The 20,151-nt window shown below is 40.6% G+C and overlaps 1 protein-coding gene and 1 long non-coding RNA gene across 2 annotated transcripts; one reads left to right on the top strand and one right to left on the bottom strand.

Annotated features, from left to right (window-relative positions):
* Positions 1–8,321: 8,321 nt before the first annotated feature.
* Positions 8,322–11,811, bottom strand: barhl2 (BarH-like homeobox 2). Its single transcript, XM_084922497.1, has 3 exons — positions 10,818–11,811; positions 10,016–10,241; positions 8,322–8,974 (listed from the first exon to the last, which is right to left on the bottom strand). Exons 1-3 carry the CDS (start codon positions 11,368–11,370, stop codon positions 8,662–8,664), a joined length of 1,092 nt encoding a protein of 363 aa, XP_084778623.1. The 5' UTR covers positions 11,371–11,811; the 3' UTR covers positions 8,322–8,661.
* Positions 11,812–12,084: 273 nt separating this feature from the next.
* On the top strand, positions 12,085–14,806 carry LOC146361701 (uncharacterized). Its single transcript, XR_014799518.1, has 3 exons — positions 12,085–12,189; positions 12,617–12,716; positions 12,803–14,806. It is a non-coding gene; the product is annotated as an uncharacterized LOC146361701 (long non-coding RNA).
* The last annotated feature ends 5,345 nt before the right edge of the window (positions 14,807–20,151 follow it).

Here is a 20,151-nt window from a genome sequence, read left to right as displayed (position 1 = left end):
TCAAATGTGACAAATCAGATGTTCATCTCCTTCTATATGCAGCTATTGTGTATGCTGCTAGAAGACCTTTGTATATGAATTCCTCTAGGTGCACATCCATAAAGCACGGACAATGCATACAGACTGGGAATTCTCTTTGAATTTTTGCGTTCGTGATAGCACACCCTATGATAGCAACACTTTTTTTTCAGCTAGTACTTCACATACACAGGATATTACAGCCATGGTTTGGTATATTGCAATGGCTGTGCAGTATGAATATGTTTCTCAGACACCATCTGAGTGAAGACTTAGCTGCTGGCTCTTAAAATGGGTATTGTGAACACCGTGCAATTATCTCCCTATTATCGCACATATGTTCTGTTATAATTGGGCCTCTCCCCTTGTCATTTCAGAGGAGTGAATCATTGACAGTGAATGGCAAACTCTAATGATATTACTACATTCAAGGCGTTGACTTGGCATTCGTATTCCCTGGATGGTCCGTATGTGCTGAAAACTCTAAAGGTCATTCAACGAAAAACACATCCATGTAGGTTTAAAAAAATATCTATTTAAGCGCTCTATGGGAGCAGCTAGAAACTACTGCTTATTATCTATTAATTTGCCAGGTAGTCTAAAGAAAATGTTAGTATAACAAAACGATCATCTGTCTTATTTTGTCACACATCTGTCCAAAAAATGCCAAAATAAAAGATAATCTCATAAAATAAAAAATAATATATATATCCACATCGTCACAATTATTTCTGTGCGTTTTTGCTAAAGAATTTGAACACAGATGGTTAATCAATTATTGATTAAAGTGGTTCTGTTGCAGTTTCACTGTTAAATGGTGTCTTATGGAACCTCGTTTTTTTATTTATACCCACATATAAAATGTTGGTACCAAAGAACAGGCTTGGAAATAAATGTCCTGTAACATCTATTGGAGTTATAACGGGGTCTGGAATAAGAAAACTATTTTTTCCAAATATTGATATCTATTCAGAGTGTAAGAATAGATAAAAGTCCTGCTTGATGAGAAATAACAGATTAGACAGGACATTTATAGACTGAGGCCACGACTTTATGAAATGTTTGCTCCACTTGCTGCGAGCTGCTTTGTTTCTGCGACACTCTGTGCTGTGGGTGAGACACTAAAGTCCCTATTGTCTGAGTCAACTTGACCTGACCTAGCTGGTTAAGCTGAGGCATTGTGAACAGCAAATCGCTTCAACTAGGGGGGTAGCTGCTTTGTGTGACTATGGGGAGAATAACTATATAAAAAGCCCATAGCAATAGTTAATGCAGAGAAAGACCAGTTTTGTCTCTTGAAAAAAAGCTCTGTTTATTTCCAACTGCAGTGAGAAACATAACTATTGTTCTGTTGTACCATTCTGACTCCCTTGGTGATCTGATCCTTCCTTATCCATTTAGCAACACATTTAGCGACTCTGTGTGTGCGCATGCATATGTCCAAGTTTCTCACCACTCTGTGTGTATGAGATACAGGCATATGCCCGTGTGCATGTGTTAAAGTCATTCCACTTCTTGCAGGAGGAGATGCTTGTGAAATATCTAAAAACACAGAGCCAATCAACAGCTTGCATTCTGGCCCGAAGCCTGCAGCACTGAAGTGGTGAGAGGGCCAGACAGTGCTTAACACGAGCTCCTAATCACATCTCACCACTCGGCAGGCCCGTGCTTGCGCGTCACAGGTACTTCTCGTCACACCCAGTGCTGTTCTTAATGTCAATCTTCAGCAGGTTGATCTGGAGACCGCTTTAATTTAAAAATGTAATTAACTGTGGCATGACACAACCTCCGGCAAGTGCTCGCTGCTTACTGTTGTGATTCCAAACAAAAACAAACAAAGCGATGGAAACGAGGATCACGGCATCATCCTCATTTTTCCGAACTGCAAAATGGCAACGCAAGGTCCTGCTTAGTTGGGGTTTCTCTAACTATTACCCAACCAGCGCACACTTGTCTTTGAAAGTAGATCATCATGCACACTTTATTGTATAGTGACAAACTCACAGCTTTTATAACAACAAATCTTGCCTTAAAGAATACTAAACCTTTATTAGCAGCAGTCATGGCTGTGTGTCTTGACACATACACACCACAGCTGTGAAAACTATCAAAAGCTGAATTAACTGGTGGTTTTGTCCAGACCAGTCCAAACTTGTATGATTGTCTGAACTGGGCACAGCTCTTGTTTGTGGTCTCCCACTGAATACCGAGTGGGCACAGAAGGAAGGAAGCCTTTTTGTCCCCATAGGCCCACTGCCACCACCTCATTTCCTGCTGGACCTCTCTTCTAGACACCTTCCTTCCTCTAATTACCACAGTGTTAGTTGCATTTCCAGGAGCAGCAGCAGCAGCAACCATTCTCTCCAACAGCACCTTATCCCTGCACTGAACCACGCTGCTAATTGTTCCATTACATCAACAATAACGCATCTCAAGAAGAACAAAAGATGAAAAAAAGAAAAAGAAAAACCGAGGTAGGGACTAACTTGACATGCTAATTTTCATTAACCCTGATCTTTCTGTTCTTTCATCATCCGCCCTCCTCCCCGTTGCCTTGCTGTTACAGGGTGGCGAAGCACTCAAATTATCCACAAGCGTTCCAGCTATCACTAATTATCCAAAGAGTTCCTCATTAGGCTATTTCAAATCCAACCTTAGATCAACACTTACTCAGACCTCGGGGATTCTTGATTCCCAGCAGCAGTTAAACAAACAATCAGTTCAAAGGATCAGGTATTCTACTTTAAGAGGGGGGGTAAAAAGCCAAGGGTAAATAACTGCTCAATTGAAACGACTTCAGCAGACTTCTCTGGCATGCATGCCCCAATCCATATTTCATTTTGCTCAAAAATGTTCACTTTCTGTCTTAAATTGGGGTCATTAAGATATGAAAAGGTCTAAATGTAAGAACATTAGCTTAGCCCAGACAAAAGCTAGAGCTTTCAGCTGCCTCCGGTTACTGCTGCCATATCTTTGAGCCGCTACAATCAATATCTTATATTAAAAATGGATTACATTTGATTGCCCATATGTAAAATAATAAACTGACACATCGTTACCTGCAGTTTCTAACTAAGGAGCCAGATCATTTCCAAGAAGTTAGTCAAAAACTAAAATAATTCCAAACGCTAGCGTTAAATTGGTCCTAAATTTGTAAGATGCCAAGTGACATAAACCTAAATAAATCTTAACATTTCTCCATAATCTGAAGGTGCAAACAGGCATTTACTGATCATATTAATATAAAGATAATTATAAGAGCTGCGGTTACAGTTTGGTTCTGATGTAACAAAATTGCAGGCCTAACGCTGCCTAGAGTCGTTTAACGTGATAGAGGTCAGAGGTCAGATTTTATTTCTGATAAAAATCACAAGAACGTTTTTTTGTTATCTGTGTTTTTCTCTAGAAAAAATCCTGGATATTAGAATATTCATATCTCACGAAACAATACGTTTTGACAGTCAAGTGACGTCAGAATTCATTACTTCAAGGTTTAAGGAACAGATTTTGTATATTACTGTTCTTCTTGTGAACTTCGCTAGGTTCAGGGGTCTCAAATAGGCAGTAAGTTAACAAAAGACAAGGAAATTGTCTTTCTTCTTTCTTATGAAAGTTTGTTAACCTCTCAGCTTTTTTAAAAAAAACACCTGAGAGGTTAAAATGAAAGGACCTCACAGAGGTTAAAACAAGTGGAAAGATAAAACTTTGTAGGTTTGGCGCCGTCACAAGGAGATGCGGGTACAGCTGTATACTGTAATGCTTCGATGGCAGGTGCAAAGTTTGAACAGATATTAGATTTTCCATTTGTGTCTCATACTAGATGGATACTTTATACCCACAAGGGCAAATAGACAACTCAAGAAGGATGTTCTGGAAAATGTGTTTTCCAAGTACAATGTTACATTGTCCTTTGTTTCCCCTTAAAGAGGAAGAAAAAAACAGCAGTAACCATATGTTCCTTAGAGACTTACTACTACTTTACCCAATCACAGTCCTAATGTGCAGTAATTCTTATTGCTTCTCAGCCACCATCCTCCTGAGCACACTCCCTTAATGTCAGAGCTGTGCTCTGTGAAACACCACCAGAATTTGAGTCTGTCACTTAAAATATAATGCCGTCAGATCTGTTACTTTAACCTTGAAGCAATTAGCTGTTGCTGAGCCGTAATGAATCCTGACATCGCTCCGCTGTGATGAAACCCCTAATTGCTCTGTAAAAATTGAAGCTTTTGACATCACTGCTGACAGACTTTTTTCTTCCTGGTTGTGCGGTCGCATGTGACGGCGCCTGGTTGAAACTTGAAAGGTAGCGGAGCTTCTCTGCCATCAGCTGTCCTGTCACTTGACAAAAAGAGAGAGGGAAACTGGCTGGATTTGCTGAAATGATGAGGCCATTTAAACTATGATATGTCGCAGCTATACGGCATCATTCAGACGGGACTGTTGCAGATGTCCATGCTAGTCTAGGCTGAGCTGTGAGGTGGGTGTTTGTAAGGATGATGAGTGGATGGCTTACCCTGTCAACAAGTCTGCTCACCGGGTACTCACTGCTCTTAACAACCAAACTTAGTATTATTTTCTGTTTGAAAAAAACACAAGGCACTTTAAAAAAAAAAAAAATAATAATAATAATAATAATAATAATAATAATAATTCAATAACAAATATTTTGCATCACTAATTTCGTATATCAACACAGAAGAACTATAAAGGTCAAAAAATGGCCACTCTCTGTATTTGAGAGGAAAACGGAAGAAAGCTCTTATCTCATCTTTCAGCTGCACAGAGTCCTAAACACTGCATGAATACAGTGCATTAAACTCACAAATATATAAACGCTTAAGAAAATAATTAAGTTGTTAATTGATGCTGAAATAAAATGGATTTTTATTCATTTTATGCAAAACTTTTCTGAAAATAGGTGCATTTTCAATCATCCCTAGAATGTCATATATTCATAACTAGAGCAGTAAAAAGCAGTTAAGGAACTTTGTTTTCTATGCTTTATGAAATTATTTAATGCATACTGGTCAAGTAGGTTTAAACTTTACAATCAGCTCGACTGACTAGCACAACCTTGTGTAAAACTAAATGACACCTGTAGATATTTTAGCCTTTAAATTAATACTCACATATTTGCTAAATAATACTACAGTACTGGGAGAGTCTTTGGCTTTTCAAATTACTTAAAGAAGTTGTACTCAAATATAAGCATTTTGCTGATCAGTGGATAAAGCCACTAGCTGACCATCTTTCTGTATGTGTGTGTGTGTGTGTGTGTGTGTGTGCGCGCTTTGGACTAAAAATCCATTTATAAGCACCACCAACTTGATGCATGCACGTCTCTGAATAGCACAGCGCCTGACCCTCACTGAGTCCCAATGATGCATTTTTCTAACTGAAGCTATTATTTACACCTTTTGAATATGATTCTCCTGGAGGCTCTTAAATAATGAAAAATGTTTTACTTCTAACAAAACAGAAACTGTTGGTGATAATGTGGCCTACAAGATGCAAGATGTGACCTGTGTAAGAGATCTTAGCCATCAAGATTTTCCTTTTTTTTCCCTTTTTTTTGAAGAAGGCGGGGCTGGGGGGGGGGTTAAATTTGTGTTTAGTGAGTGATGTAGGAGCTGTGATAATGAGAGGCCAAGGAGAGCAAGTGTTACCTCATTATTGTAATGAAAAAGATATCCCACCATTACATCAGTTGGAAAAAGTGGCAATTAAAGTGCCCAACGAGGTTCCTTGAGGCAAGAAGAAGACGAAAACGACTCTCTAAAGCCCATCTGTTCTGGATAATATGCGCCATGTAAAAGAAAGGCCTAATCCTCTTTATTCAAGTCTGCTGCCCTTTTTTTTCCACCAGTGATTGTGTTTCCTCAAGTATTGCTCATCTTCGCCCAAAAGTCCGTTGTTTGGCCTCACAAGCGAATTCACTGTCTAAATAACAATATTAGCCTATTTTTTTTTTTCGCCATCTAACAGTTTTGAGAGACATTTAATTTATATTTAATCGGCAGATAAGTATTCTTGCATTTACCACAGATTCTACAACAAAAAAACTAATAATGCTTTAAACTGGAGCAACTGTTAAAATAAAAAATACAAAAATCTGATTAAAGCAGTGCCAAGAAATTACCGATGGTATAAGATAGTCGGAGGCTATTAATTCTGCGCTGCTGTATGGCTTAGCTTATTATTAATGAATTGGAAACAGCCCCCACAACCGCCGACACCCCCAACCCTCCCACCCGCAGAGTGCAATAAATAAATAATGCTGTTGAAGTCATGCATATGAACAACATGCGTCGGCACTATACCGCAGTAATGGGAAAAAGCTGCAGGGTCAATACAGTGGGCTAATATTTTTCCGCGTTGGTGATACAGGCTAAAGTTGTTTTCGCAATCATTGCTTACAAGGCCGAGAAGGGAGTGATTTATCCTCCAACAGTCTGCTCTCCAAAACGCTTCTTCTGCGGCCTGATGCGATTTCACTCCAAAATCCACAGACCCCGAGTTCTGATGAAAGCGGACACTGTGTTTAGTCGAATTACAGTGCACAAGAAGCGCGCAGCGACTGCACCCCGAACACTCGAGTCCATAATAATCCCGGCCCTGTCTCAGAAATTTGATTAAAATGGGAAAACACGAATTTAATTGGTCGAGTAAGTCCTTTAGCGTGCAGCCTTGCGTGCACGCCGAAGGTGAAACCAGCAGGACTGTTTTTCCTCTAAATGGCTGAGAGAGGTGTCCACAGAGTGAATGACAGGCAGATGGCTTAAATAGGCAACATTAACATGTGCTCAAAGTATTAAGGAACGGCTAAACTTAAGCCTGTGTTTACGGCTTCCTCTGGCAAAGTGACAAAGCTGACTTATGTGCGAGTCCGTGCATTAGTGTGTGTGTGTGTGTGTGTGTGTGTGTGTGTGTGTGTGTGTGTGTGTGTGTGTGTGTGTGAGGAGGGAGAGTGAGAGCGCTTTTCTTAGAAGACAGGAATATAATATGCGAGAACTGGCATTTAAATGCTGGAATGTGGCTACTTCTTTCAAAACGAGAATGGAATTATCAGAAACAAAATGTGTAAAAAAAAATATGTGTTTTATCTCTAAATAAAAATATATATATATATATATAAGAAAAATAATATATAGGCTATGGTTGCTGAAGGTTTGCATGCACTCCAGCAGCAAAGGTCAATTTGGCCCAGATAAGTAACCCAAACAAACGGGCCCCGAGGCGTTAATTCACACCAAGCGCCCCCTCGCCATATTCTCCAGAGTGCGCGCTTAGATGAAGATAAATAAAATCAAAGTAGTCCGTTAACATTTCATTTCAGAGCCGCGTTGAACATCTTCAGGTTTGCTCCTGCAGCAGCTTCTATTAGCGCAGCACAGACACATTCAGAGAAACGGGAAGGGTGTAAAAAACAGAAAAAAAAAAATCACGGCTCCCTACCGTGAAAACATTCTAAGATTATTTTTTTTTTACTCAGTGCTGATGCATAACGTTGCAGATGATTTAAGAGTGATGCAAAACTTCCAATGACACCGAGTCTGCTCTGAGGTCACTGGAGATTATTTTCCCACAAAACCTCCAGAAAGTAAGTTCACTAGCGGCTATTGGTTATTGAGAATGTGCAGATTATCGGCAGTTTTTTTTCTTCTTTTTTTTCTTGCAGGCTTCTTGTTCTGATCCTGCTGCACTGATCGTTCACGCTGAGAAATTCAGGCTTATTGTCTGCTGTTCTCCCAGGGAACAGCTGCTAAGCCAAGGCCACATTCCCAGTATACCCAACTCATCAAAACCATTCATCTCACCACCAATCAGCTGCTGCGCATCCATATGCATATGTGCTGGTAAACACAAATATAAAGGGTTGGAAACTGACCTCCAGTCGGTGATCACCGGTTCTGTGTCTCCCAATTTAAAGACCATATGTTCCTGTAACAAATTATTTACCTTTAAATTAAGTCAGGCTAATAAGTGATTAAATTCTGCTGGTTATCCACCGCTATAATGAGGTAGGTTAAAATATTAATGCGCGCGGTCGATTATTGTAATAGAAAAAGCGCAGAGGAAAACTTTTTTTTATATCTGTTCTTTCGCAGATTAATGTAATTGCTGGGATTATCAGTCAAAAAATAGAAGGAAATTGTAAACAACTTCTGTAATCTGTTGCTATTTTAAATGTGCTTTATGAATAAAATTGGACTCCGGCTTTTGCATCTTCTTGAATGAAGGTTTGCGTTTAAAAAGAAATTAATTTGGACTCGAGTTTGAATTAAAGCTTCTACAAATCAATCAGTATCATTACTTCTTTATTCATTCAGTTCTTCTCCATCTAATAAACTTTATAAGTTTATTTGCTAATGTAAGTGTATTTGTACAAAAGACAAACAAACAAACAATCAGACATGAGCAGTCCTCGCGGTGTGTCTGGGCCCGGACAGAAAGTCTTTAGGACTGGACTTAGGCTATTCGGGCCTATATTAAATACCTCCTTTACTTCTGTAAAATGTCTTTAAATGTGTCTTTTTGGGGGGGTCGGGTTGAGAGAAAAAGTCCTGCAATGTGGTTCCGATGCAGTTACTCACATCACGTGTTCAACCAGGTTTCTGGTCAGCGTCTTAATTTTGCGTTTTACCGCGGGTGCGGCGTGCCGGGCATGGGGTTAGACATGGGGTTTAGTGCCGGTTGCCCCCCCGGCCCAAGGCCATGAATGAGCACCCTCGGGACAAGAGGTCTCTGGAGGCTGGGATGCGGCGAGGAAGGAGTCCGGTACATACTGCTGTACATGGCTGCGGCCGCCGCGGCTGCCGTCGTGCTGTCCACGGTGCCCAGCAGGCTCGGGTGGTAGAAATAGGGCGACGGGAACATTCTCTGTAAGGCCGAGTAGTTTCCTGCTTCAGCCAGGAGCTCTAATCCGACCGCCGTTTGCCTCTTCCACTTCGTCCTGGAAATCAAAATACAACAGATGAATTATTTAATCACTTCACTCTCTTGCTGATTTCCCAAACGCCCCTTTAATTGGTATGCAGAGGCCTAATTATTGCGGGCACGAATATATGGTTATGGTTTAATTAGGCAAAAGAGAGAACGAGAGAGAGAGAGATGGGGGAAATACGCTTCAGTCCAAACTTAGCTAAACCTACTTTTCTCACACCTGTACAAAAATATAATGCACGCACATTCTTTCAAATTCAAATCAAATTTTACTGTGAAGGGTAGCGGGATAAAATGTAAAGGGCCTTTTAGTGAGATTATTTTAGAAACTCTGAAAGACTAGAGCAGTAAGAAGCACAAGTTCCATATTTATAGCGCAGGAAAAATATATATCAGGACACTTGCAGTAATTAAACAAATGCACCAATTTATTATTGTTGAAATAATTTATGTAATAAGACTTAATGAAGATTACAAAACTGAATATAAAAAAGACAAATAATATATTTTCATATGATCTATAATGTCCGAAATTACATACACTTCCTTATTTTACACATCATCTCCTGATCAACGTGTCATCATGTCAGCCTCACATTTGTCCACAAATATTCAGAAAATAAAACTTGCTTATTTTTCTATTTGGCTGTTTAAACGGAATAAAAATGAAACATGATCAAAATCAATTTTTTTTTTTTTGCCAGAACGACAATTAAATCAATTAAAATACAAGATTCTTTTGTGGTGTAATTTATTTTCTCCCTCCACGTGGATTAGAAATGCTAAGATCACGCAGCGCAAAAATATAACCAACGCAGATCTTTGCAAGTGGCTGAAAACACTTTTTAAAAAATAAAACTATTAATTAATAAGTCAGATTGATTTTCATAAGTGCTTGCAAAGCCGATCTTTAGATTTAAATACCCAGTGTTGGCCGATATAACAGCTGTATTCATTTGTTTTACAGAGCCAAAAGGGGTTCTTGCTCCCCAGTTTGACCTCGTCTCGCTCGTTGTGTCTGCAGCAGTTATTAAAAATGATGGCCGCTTACCGTCTGTTTTGGTACCAGGTCTTGACTTGTGTGTCTGTCAGGTTGAGAGCCGCGGCCAGGTCCATGCGGTCCTGCACGCTGAGGTATTTTTGTCGCTCAAAGCTCCTCTCAAGCTGGTTGAGCTGGTGGTCGGTAAAGGCTGTCCGTGCTTTGCGAGGTTTTTTCGTGCGCACCGGCGGACTGTCTCTGCTACTGGAGATTTCCCGGTCACCCTCTTCTTTAGTCCCTATAGGCGCAGAGCAAGGCGGATGAATTGTGGTTAACCATAAAAGGCCTGCTGGAAATTTTCTTCACACACCAACTTTTTTTTAAGTCTTCCTCCCGACACCGACACTCGAATAATAACCTCGCAGAGGCGTGCGTGCGTCACCTCCACTCAAACTTTGACCAACTTTGTACAAATACTCCCTTCAGCCACACGTGAGGCAAGACAACAGCAATAAAAGAAACGTCTGCATTTGATACCTGAAGATTTCTTTTTTCTATCAGAAAACGAGAAATCAATATATCAATCCATCTCTATTTGTAGTTGTGTTTCAGTGCTCCATAATCCCCCCTCCAGGAAGAACAATAATCTCTCTAATTGACCCACTAGGGAGGCCCCGCGCACGGGGAGAATCACCAGGCATACATCTGTTTTCACATCTATTAGACTAATAAAGGAAGCTGGAACTAAGACAACGAGCGCTATTATTATTATTATTATTATTATTATTATTATCATCGAGTCCCTGGCTCATCCTGAACTCTACTGTATTGAAAATGTGAATTTAACAAGCCTGCTAGTATGACGAGCTCTTACCCTTGCATTTCATTTCGATCTGAATGTCGTCTCTTTTGTCCAACTTGCTTCTGTTCTCGTCTTCTTCCAGCTTGGGCCTGAAGCCGTCCGGAGCCGTGGCACTTTCTGGTTTTGGTGTGTGATGGGGTGAGGATACACTGGTGCTGTAAGGTGCGCAGGCAGCCAGGGGTTTGCTGTCGCCTAAAATGTCTTTGATTAAAAAGGAGGAGGTGGCAGTCCTCGGGGCGCAGCCGGCCCCGGCGAGCGGCTGCTGCTGCTGCTGAGGCGACAGCGGCAAACTCTGCGGCTGGTTGTGGTGATGGTGGTGATGCTGAAGGCTGTCCTGGACCAGATGCGGATCGGCGGCGTGCTCCATGGTGACCGAGATGGGGGACGAGGGAGCCGTTCCCACAGTGTCTATCTCCGAGCATGGCGACGGGGTCGCCTGGCTCCTGAAATCCGCTGTCCTGCTGTCGAGCCGAAAATCTCCGTTCATTAGCACAGGGTTACCAGAGTTAGACGCGCTGGATAAAATTGTGTCTATCCCAAAACTCGACCCGCTGGATCCTTCCATATTAAGAAAGGACGGATGAAGTCTTCATAACAACAGCGAGATGCTTCTCCTCCGGCGCAAATCACAAGAAAGTCAGCAAAATTAACTCGGAGTTAGAAAAAAAATAATTAAATAAATGAAATCAAATTTTTTTTAAAAAGAGCTGAGAAATAAACCCCGGAGAGAGACAAAATCCACGTTTACAGGCGGCTCACACAGCCTATGGTCCACGAAGTTACATTCAGTGAAAATGCGAAAAAGCAAAGTGTGGGTCTGCGTAGTCCACGTCCCTTTTTGTGTTTGGATATTGAACTTTGTGTTAAAAGTTGAGGCGTATAGAGAGATATACATAGGGCTGACTCCTCGACATCAGGCTCCCCCTTTTTGCTGCTAATCGCTTCAGTGTAGCTCTACAATGACTTCCTATACTGACGTCACGGCCCACGGCGAGGGGGAATTAATATTTTCTCCTTTATAATAAACACTCGACGCCTTTTTCTCTCTCCCCCTCCACCTCCCCACCCACCTTCCTCCTCTCCCATTGGCTCGCGTCCTGACCGGCTCGGGCACCTCACCAATCAGCGAGTTGTTTCTTTATCTAGGTAGTTCAATCCAACCATTGCACCGAGTTTAGTGCAGGTCTTTAAAAAAAAAAAAAAGGGAGGAAAAAAAAAAAACACGCGTGTGCTTTAAGGCCAAACTGGGAACATTTCATATTAAATCCTGGCCGTGAAGAAAAAGCTACAGATGTGGGAATTTAAAAGAAAAAGAAAAATTAAATTCAGATTTGAAATAATTTTATAAAGCGAAAAAAAAGTCCTCAGTGGAAACTCCAGCATGGTAGGATGAAGTACAAACATTTACTTTATTTTCCAGCCGTCAAACTCTTTTTAAAGCTTTCTTTATCCTCGTAGACGATAAAAGAAAAGTGCAGCTGTTGCCAGATTTGACCACAGCCAAATTCCAGCCCTGATTTATTATTTTAAAAATAGTTTGTGGAGATAAAAAGCTAAATATCAGGTCAGACGTTTGTGCGCCCTGAGAACCGGCTCCAGTGTCGCTGCTGGCATCTGATCTATCTTTAAGGATATATTCTAGGAGCCGCAAGGTCGACATATTTAGGAGCGGGGAGGAGTGGGGACTGTCATGACAGCGCATCTTGTTAATAACCATGTCACCCTAATTAGTAAAGTAATTATGAGGTGCTAATGAGCGTTCAAAGGTAGTAGAAATTCAGCACTTTTTCCCTCTCCATGTGGATCTGAAGGATGCGGAGGAAGAAAAAAAAACTGCGGCTCAAGCTGACAAAGTGTCTGCGGAGAGAGGCTCCACACTCTCCGGATGATGGGAAACGCCACTTCTTGTAGGTAGGCGAATGTAGCAGCACGTTTCTCTCTCTGTTTGGCAGACGCGTGTAATTTCTCTCAGATGGAATCTTTTCCTCTCTCCACAGCCACTGCGACCTTTCTGGAATTTGATGCAGGGACATCGGAAAGGGTTCATTTATTATTCTTCTTATGATTGTTGTTGTTATTTCTTTTTCTCTTTTTTTCTGCTCCTTCAGCAGGTGGGCAGGGAAGACGGTGCTGGTGTTGATTATTCATGTGAAGGGGATGAAGATTTTTTTTGCTGTCCAAAATCCGGATTTGTAGGTTTGTTCCTAATTTATTTATTCATTTAAAAATAATAACACCGGGGATTTAAAACAGCAAAGTGTTTTCTTTATTTATTTTTAATTCATAGAGCTTTTATTTTTTACAAATTTGGAATCTAATATATACTTATTACTTTGCTTAAAAACAAAATAACTATATTTATTTATTCGTTTATTTGTTAGGAACGGCACCATAATTAAAATTAAAACGTTTGTGTTAATTAAATAATTTAAATATCTATTATTACCTAGCTGCATAAATATTGTATAAATATTATTCACGTATAGAAAACGTTCAGTGCGGTGAAATATGAATATTTTCATTCCAAAATAATGTCTCTCTTAATCTAAATATGTTTGGGGGGTTTTTCTTTAAGCTTTTAAACAAAGTCTATTACATTTCCTAACCTTATTTCATAATTGTTTAAATGAAAAGCCGCGGACACTAAGAAGATTAAAATGATGTTTTATCTCTGGATCATCTCAGCTGATGTTGCCCTCCTCCAGCGTGAGATGCAGGCAGGCTTTAAACACAAGGCGGCGACAAAGCGTGACCCGGCGGTGCTGGAATGAAGTTCACGAGCAAACTGGGGCCTCAGCTGCCCTTTGATGAGTCGCATTGCTTCGCATTTAACTTATACAACTTATTTTAAAATAGTTATCGATCACGGATGAAGCTCCAAAAATAAAACAAAGATTTCGAGCACAACATGACACACATGGCTGTAAAGTGCATCATCCCCGCGGTGGAGAGCCAATTAGAATATCCTGTCCACATGCAGCCTGTAATCGGGCCTTTTCTGAGCCTTATTCCCTACAAATCGCTCAGATCGGATCAAAGCGATGCTTAAACACGTCAGTCAATGTGTGGAGAGGCGCATGGGCAGCTCATCAACTGCAAACAGGAACAATCAATCGCTTTATTAGGTTTAAGGCGCCGCAGGAGCAAATTGAATGCTACCAGTTAGAGTATCGTCTTATTGGCCTCAGCTGATGGTCGATGATGGGACGGTGTAACAGTGGCTGGCACCATATTGATTCTCTGGCGGCTTTGCGTGTAAGCTGTCACTTCACCGCTGGCGACCTTTAGGTTGCACAGTTGCAGCGTTTACGCAGAGACACCCCCGCATTTAGCCTGTCAGTCACTGCGGGGATGGAGGGTGGTGTCGTTAGGAGGATGCTGCGACAGCCGGACACGCACGGAGAGGTGGAGGAGTTTCACAAAAGACAAGTTAAAAAAACAAACAAACAAACAAACAAACTTAAAAGTCGGCTGTAGTGTTTCTCTAATGAGAATAAATTCATGGTTTGCAGCTTGCCTTATGACCGCAGACTTAAGATCTCACTCAGTTATATATTTTTAATTTTCATGAGCAACGTCATTAAAAGGAGGATCCAATCAGGACAGGAGGAGGCCTATTTAGAGATTTATTTTAATTATGCATGTAAAAATGCCACTTTTCCTATTTTAGTACCTACAGCTTTAAATGTTATGTGTCACACTTTGTCTGTCAAGCAGTATTACAAATATTTTAATAATACATCATAACACTTTACACATTCAGGGGCCAGTAAAACAAAAGTTAGAGTGACTGCGAAGCATTTCAGTATGTGTATTGATTTTTTTCTGCTTGTAATTCAGAACACAGCTATATTTAAATCCAAGTTTATCAGCTACTAAAGTGCCTGATTAACATAAGCCCATAACACTGCACAAGCTACGAGGACAATGGGTCTTTTTGTGGATTTCTATATGATCTAAGCTACTATTACTATTCAACAATAAATAAATGTTAATATGAATTTTAAGCTTTAGTATTACTTTTATAATTTTGCTAAAATATCTCAAATTAGACACAACAGAGCCAAGTGCTGCACTCAGCAGTTCACATTGTTGTGGCATGAAAATGGCTTAAGTGTCAGTGTCAGCATACGGGCTGTGACTGACCATCCCATCACAGATGGTGGGAATAGGATGGGAAGTATTGTATTGATTAAAAGCTGCAAAAGGACAACAACAAGGACAGCAGGTATGTATGAAGTCAGAGTATCACATTGAAAAATAAAACCCGTATCACCCGCACGTCACTAATGTTAGGTGGTCAGTGTTTAAGAGGGAGAAATACATTTTTTAAAAGAATAATTGACTTGTCTTTGTGTTTGAGTCCCTGGGGAATTTGGGATTCTTCACAAATCCTTTCCCAGAAATCTACATCTTGAAAAATTGGTGCATATCAGCTTGTTGCAATGATGACCTCTAGTAAAGAAAACAAATAAAAACGCAAAAATTAACTGGGTGCATAGAGGTCCTCTGTGTTTTGAAATATCCAGCTCTGGCAAATATCACACACTTAACCTTTTTTGCTGTGTGTGTGTGCGTGTGTGTGTGTGGCCAAGAGAAACCACAAGAGAATTGTTGGTTCAGTGAAGAACTGGTGGAAAGAAAAACAAACAGGTTGACACCAGTAGTGAGATGTCTTAATTTTGTTCAGAATTGCTGCTGACACAGAAAACATCTGCTGATCCTAAAGTTTGTCCTTTTTTATTTACGATATTAAAATATGTTTTGCATCTTTTTTTTCCTGAATGTTTTAGAGTTTACCAATAGTGAGGCTGTGGCACTTGAATTATATTTGGATCGACCCTCTGTGAGAGATGTTGGCACAACTGTTGAAGTAGTTTGCTAAACTCTGACCTCATAGCAAGCTGAGTAACGCCCCCCTAACGTTAAACTTTACATCAGCTGACCAAAAACTGTTCCGAGGAGTCTGACAGCGAAGGCAGGCGCTATAAACGTGAACACAAAGTTATGCAATCAAATCAGAACCTTCCTGGCCAACATTTTTGTTAATATGTTAATATAGCCTCTCTGTTTAGCCCTAAAACCCACTGAAAAATATTTAACAGATGGTTTATGACACATGTTGTTGCAATGTAGCTGTAATCACATATAGTATCAATAAACACCATTTTTAATGTGAGGGTTCTCTATAACCACACATTACATCATATGACATCATTTGTCATAAAAGCTGTTTTACACAAACAAATTCTTTAAAAAAAACTTAACTCGAAGGTCATTTGTTAGGCTTTTTTTGTGATTTTCAGCCACGTCTAATTGCATCAGCAAATATAACAGACATGTTAATAAAGCCTTAAAAATATCCTTCTATGTGTTTAGCCTCGTGATAAGCCAGTTATTCACCATTTATATTACTCTTATGAGTACTCTGAAGGCGTAAAATGAAGTGGTTTATTTAGCATGTGGACCCACTATTGATTTAACTCGACCTGGATACTGCAGTTGCCAGTTTAAAAGTTCAGACTAAATAACAGAAAGAACTCTTGAGTGTTTGACATAATAAATAGATGAGTTATCAATGGCCCATCAATCTAAAAGAATTGTGTGCGAATGTTCACACCAATTATTCTCTTTGAGACCATATGGACAACCTAGTTCTCCGCTGTCAAACATTTTTCATTTTGTGTGGTGAAATAAGGCAAAGATATGACAATATGCCGATGGGAAGCAAATTCCAATGGTAATTTAGATCTTTGAAGCTCTGGAATTAAAGGTTGGAGCGCTAAAGTGACCTGACATTTAAGATGGAAACACTGTATATTATTTCAACTTCTACACATCACGCAATAACGAAACATGTGACATTCAAGTTCAGATTTGAAGTGCCCGTTAGAGTTATTATATGCCATGAAATTCAAAGATTGATGCAAGGAAGAGAGTAAAATCTACTTTTATTCATCAAGCGTTAGCAACCTTGAAATTTGCAATTTTTTGGCCTCCTGTGAGAAACAAATATGCTAAAAATGTTCATGTTAAGTATATTTTTTAAATGTGCGTTTTAAAATCTCTTTTACTGCCATGTCAATTATTAAAGGAAAGCAGCGTCAATGCAAAGAGTTCTTCTGTCTGAGGTACATGATCAGAAATGCTTAGGGAGTGGAGAACACATTGATTTGAGTGTGTTCCAAACACAGGCTGGCCCTGACAAGGTTGTTATAACAGTCGGAGGGGTCTATACAATCACTTAATTACCAAAGCTGTCAGTCAAAGATGGTCGCTGCTGGCTCCATCTATGGCTGTGAGCGGCGTTCCACTCGCAGCCTCCCTGAGTGATTGATCCATGCTGATGGCATCGCAGAAATAATTACAACTCGTCTCCTGATGTGTGATTCCATACCACATTCACGCTTCACGAAGGTAATCGGGGGGATCAGGAGGGGTCAGTGCCATTTCCTATTACCTGAAGTCCAAGCAAAGGGGTAAAACAATGCAAACAGAGTGAGGCGGGGAGAAAAGACGGAGGAGGGGGGGTGAACAGAGGTGGACGGTAGACATTACGAATAGCCAAGGAAGCTTAGGTACACTTTGTCAAATTATGCTGTGATTTTTTTTCCCCTCCAGAAACACCACATACTGCAACAGATTGATGGTGTCCAACACGGGGTAATGGAAATTCAGAACAATCACTGGGTCATTAAGCTGATTGGCATCACAATTGTCAAGCTGTTGGAGGCTAAATGGGGAGGAGGAGTGCAGCTCATTCACAAGACTCTGCTCTCCTGACAGAAGCAATTGGTGCCTGAAGTCACTTTGAAAACAGTGATGGAGTTTGGTTTTAAAATGTGTAGGTGTGCGAGCATTTCCACCTCTGCAGGGCGCATTGTGAAGAAAACCGATGTCTGATAACACTCCTATCATCTCCAGCCTTTAAAAGGTGTCAGTAAAACAGCAGAAATCTGAGCGTTTGAAGCATTTTGTTCTTTTTCCCTTTCCAGAAAAATCCAGTTCAGACACACATTTAAGTCTCAATGCAATTTGTGATTTTCCTCATTTGGAGTGTTTACAGATTTGCACACATTTGCACCAATCCCTCTGAAAATCTCTCCCTTCTAATTTTGTTTAGTATTATTGTTGCTCATTCAACATGTCAGCGACTCTTCTCTTCATAGATATTAAGAATGAAGCGTCACTGCCTCTATATTAACTGACAGGGAAAAGAAGCCCAAATTGTGGAGTCTGTCACAGAGTTTCAGAGCGCTGTGTGGAGGCATTCATATTCACAGTGAAAGCATTAACCACTTTAACTGTTTCCCTGGTCTTGACACAGCATCAGGAGGACTGGCAAAAACACGGTGAATGTGTACCCATCCTTCAAATCCTGACAGCACTCAGTCGTCGCACCGTAAACAAACAAAAAAAAAAAAGAACATGCAGAGAACACAAACAAGACAATGTAAATCGGGAATCAAGCGAGTAAACAATGTACATATGGTATCTGCACCTGAAGGGACCATCCCATTCTCCTCGTGTTGCTGCAAGAGCAGGCAGCGAGGGGGGGGATGATGTCACTAATGAACCCTGCAAAATACGGCGGTGAATAATGAAACACAACACTGCATTTTGCAACAGAAAGAATAAAAGGTGAGATCATCAGCAAGCAAGGGAGGCAAGAGTGAAAGAAAGCAAGCAATGATTAAATGATCAAAAGCTGGCAGAGCGAGTCTATGTGTCACTGCAAGGCACACTCATCTACCCACAAGTGAAAGTTAGGTTTCAAGCACAGTGTAATTATAGCTGGGGATGTCAGTTTGACATTAATGCAGCCAGCAGAAATTCTCTAATTGGCCTCAGAGGAGAAAGTGAACCAGAAAATATATTAACATTTTAAAAAAGCATATTTTGCCTAATCCTTTCACTTTCCAACAATATTTGAAGACCAAAATGCCCCAGGCATGAGAATTTAAATGAGCAATTTTGTTTTTGAAGGAAACGGCCAATGAGACAGAAAATAGACTAAAGGGAAATCATTAGTGTATGAGAGATCCTGACAGGCTCGCCTTGCTGACTGGCTGGCCTGTCACTAGGAGTCTGTGTTCTTCAGCTCCACGCTATGAGCTAAGCTGATAACATGAAAAGACCCATAAACGTGCAGCCAGAAGTCAAAGCCTATTATCTAGAAATTCAAATGCAGGGGTAAGGATGAGCGAAAAAAAAAAAAAATTGGGAGGGGGAGTCATAGCTCTCTCTGTCTCCTGTAGGGGAAAACTGGCCAGATCGAGAGATCTTGTAATAGGCCCTGTTATCCGACACAAACGTGTGGCAGCAGCACTGCCAGAAAATATTGCAGCAAATCATAACATCACTCAAAAAAATGGGAAGATAAAAGCAGAAAGAACATGGATGGCAACAAACTGCTTAAAGTTAGGGAGAGATGCAATGTCACATGTGCCCAGGCTGATGTGATATGACCGTATCAGAGAAACACAGCTAAGTGCAGTCAGGAGACGTTAGCCCAGTCCCCCAGTGATGAAGCAGCTGAGGCAAGCATCGCCCCTGGCGTGGGACTGCAGGGCAAACTGCTCAGGCTGGAGAGCCTTGCCCTTTTGAAACAAAACAGAGGGGAATGGCCAGGGGAAGCTAGCTAGCCTCAGCAAAAGGGGCCAGGTTTATTTCCTCCAGCAATAAAGAGAAAAAAGAATGATTGAGAAGACAGAGGAAAGTGAGAACAACAACAGATCTCAGAGCCTGCGTCTCTTTTTGTGCGACAACAAAGGGCATATGATATTCCAGCCTTCCTTACAGTTGGCTGGTCAGAGGTTTCTTCTGGCACCTAAACATCCACTTGCTTTATTCTGCTCACAATCAAACAAGGACTCCTTGCCAAGGTATAGGGATTTCACTTTTTTTTCTATAAGGCTGTTACGCTGAACACAGCAATTTAATCAGGCCCTTTGATAAACATTTGACACGAAGCAGTGGGCTTCTGTCTCTGCTGCCTACAGCCCAGGGCAAGAGATTGAGACTGACGAATTTTCATCCACAATTTTCTCTATTTTAACTCCACCTGTCAAATAGCATGCCAGTCAGTGTGACACAAAGATGGGGGAAATCAAAGCCTCTCTCATCTTAAAGGAACACAGGCGAGCAGAGGGCTACAAGTTTAGCGGGGATTACAACGGCATCCAGATGATGAGCAGATGCAAATCAGCTCACAGAAATTGAATTTTTGGGGGCATGAATTAAAAATGAAGATAAACAGTGACATAACTATAATCACCAATCAGTATTTAGCTCATATTGTATTCACAAGCAGCACAAAACACAAGCACAATCATCACCTTGAGCA

The sequence above is a fragment of the Perissodus microlepis genome, chromosome 23 (genome assembly GCF_051167445.1).
Source record: "Perissodus microlepis isolate ML-2025 ecotype Zambia chromosome 23, ASM5116744v1, whole genome shotgun sequence".
NCBI classification, from domain to species: domain Eukaryota; kingdom Metazoa; phylum Chordata; class Actinopteri; order Cichliformes; family Cichlidae; genus Perissodus; species Perissodus microlepis.
Note: the sequence above shows the minus strand (reverse complement) of the source record. Positions and strands in the feature narration are given on the sequence as shown.